The 2,166-nt window shown below is 28.5% G+C and overlaps 1 protein-coding gene across 2 annotated transcripts; it reads right to left on the bottom strand.

The window, feature by feature from the left end:
• Positions 1-346: 346 nt before the first annotated feature.
• Positions 347-2,160, bottom strand: LOC112468147 (putative nuclease HARBI1). 2 transcript variants are annotated; one of them, XM_025037196.1, is made up of 2 exons: positions 1,893-2,160; positions 347-1,554 (listed from the first exon to the last, which is right to left on the bottom strand). In XM_025037196.1, the coding sequence occupies exons 1-2, from the start codon at positions 1,914-1,916 to the stop codon at positions 349-351; spliced, it is 1,230 nt and encodes a 409-aa protein (XP_024892964.1). In that variant the 5' UTR covers positions 1,917-2,160; the 3' UTR covers positions 347-348. The 2 variants fall into 2 exon arrangements, with proteins under 2 accessions (XP_024892964.1, XP_024892965.1); XM_025037197.1 differs by lacking the exon at positions 1,893-2,160 and adding an exon at positions 1,670-1,705.
• Between the last annotated feature and the right edge of the window lie 6 nt (positions 2,161-2,166).

The following is a 2,166-nucleotide window of genomic DNA, read 5'->3' as shown; positions in this document are numbered from 1 at the left end:
ATATTGAGTATTTTAGATATAAGAAGTCTTTACATATAAGATGTGTTTCCATACTCATTTTTAGCACTGAAAATATATAGTATGACATATAAACTGTTAACTAAATTGTTAATAGAGAAAGTGAGTATGGGACGCACATATAAAGTGTTCATTATTGTGATAATAGCGGTAAAGTAAATTGATAAAATACAAATAAGCATAAATGTTACTATAAGTTGTTATTACAAAGAAATATATAAAAATAATATTATTAGAAAACATGTATTTTAATTTATTTAAAAAAAATCCAATTTTTGTAAGCTATACAAATATTAAGTAATAAATTATTGTAATTATGACTGTTATTTTTTAGTTTATAGGAAATATCTCATTAAACAACTGCATCCTACGGTCTAGTTCTTGATTAAAATTATTAAGTTCTTCGTTATTATTTTCAATGTTTATAAAATCGTCGACATATTCAGAAAAATCATATAAATCATTTTTACCAATGCAATAATTATGTAGTATACAAGCCGCAACTACTGTATTAGTAATAAAAGATATGTCACGATATTCAGTAAAGAATTTAATGCGACGAAAACGCCCTTTTAATTGCCAGAACGCTCTTTCGACAACTATTCGTGTAGATGAATACATAAAATTAAATTCCCTCTGTTGAGGTGACAAATGCCCGTTATCTCGAAACGGTGGAACAAGCCATTGTAAACATGGATATGCCGAATCACCTAATAGAAATGTTTGGCCAGGAAATAACATTTCTTTATCCATACTAGCTGTTTCATATAAAGATGATCTTCGGAAGACCCGCGCGTCATGAAGCGAACCAGGTTCACCGCGATATATATTAGTGAAAAGCATATCTGCATCTACAACAGCTTGTAAATTTATTGAAAAAAATTTTTTTCGATTACAATAATTACGTGCATTACTGCTAGGTTTCAGAATTTGAATGTGAGTCGAATCTATCGCTCCTAAAATATTACGAATTCCTTGTTTTCTGTTAAATTTTTCACATACCATTATAATCTCATTTTCTTGTGGCCATTTTATAATTATATCTTTTTTTGTTAAAAGCCAAGCTATAATTCGTCGAAGAACTCTAAAAACAGAAGAAATTGAAACATTAAATCTATCAGACATTGTTCGAAGTGGTTCTGTGTTCGCAATATACCACAAAAAAATTAAAAAACTAAGTTTTGCCGATATTAATTTAACGCCAAAAGAATGTGATGGAATATAATGCGAGACTTTCAATTCTTCAATTAAAATCAATGCTGTACGTCGATTTAAACGTAAATGTTCTTTAAATTCCTGGTCCGTCCAAGAATCAACAACTCGAAGATAATCTTCAACGCGATGTCTTTTCCGACCATTCATCAAATTATTAAGCAAAGGGAATAATAATACATCTTCATTTTCCTCTTCATTATTTGAAGATGTACTACTACTACTTGTACTGCTGTTGAGTATACTTAATTCATCACTCGATGAACTCTCATTATTTACAGTTTCCATCAGTTGAATAATTATTTTATGTTTCTTAATATTCATCTGTAAAAAAGATTATAAAAGTTTCATAAAAGTGCTTTAGAATTATGTTTATAATTTATGTAACATTTATTATATATAATATTAAATATAACCTTTTTTTTATATAATTACTTACAATAAATGATTAATTTGCCAATATCCAATATCTTACAATATTTACACTGACTATAGACAATATTTACAATGACAATATATTTTTAATATATTTACAATATATTAAAAAATAAGAAACTGCTGATTTATGCCAAATTGTACAATATAATATAACCTTATAATGATACAGGATACAGTAGTGATGATTCATAAGTAAGGTTAAGATCTAGAAGAAAAAAGCTTACATCAGCGCAAACTAGTGAGTACATCGAAAATTAGATTGTTCCAGTAAGCACCCTTACACTGTGTTCAATTGTGTGACACAGTGTCTTTCTGTGTCTCCTTGCTGGAAAGCACCCATTATTTTGAGAATCGAGTTTTCTTTTCTAGATAATTTTTACTTATGTTCTGTTCAGTTCTGTCTCTGCCGGCTAACGTGCAAGTCGTTATGTATTTGAATAAACTAAAGTGCGTTAACTAAAGTAAACAGACAATAGATTTTGTAAACCTGTCCCATTT

The sequence above is a fragment of the Temnothorax curvispinosus genome, unplaced genomic scaffold, assembly GCF_003070985.1.
Source record: "Temnothorax curvispinosus isolate PA1 unplaced genomic scaffold, ASM307098v1 QBEX01018153.1, whole genome shotgun sequence".
Classification (NCBI taxonomy): Eukaryota; Metazoa; Arthropoda; class Insecta; order Hymenoptera; family Formicidae; genus Temnothorax; species Temnothorax curvispinosus.
The sequence above is the reverse complement of the archived record's forward strand: the minus strand, read 5'-3'. Positions and strand labels throughout refer to the sequence as shown.

Coding starts and splice junctions, on each gene's coding strand:
- LOC112468147 (XM_025037196.1), bottom strand. CDS start 1,916: ATGTACTCACTAGTTTGCGCTGAT. Junction 1,555..1,892: donor ACTCACTAGTTTGCGCTGAT/GTAAGCTTTTTT, acceptor TCTTTTTTACAG/ATGAATATTAAGAAACATAA.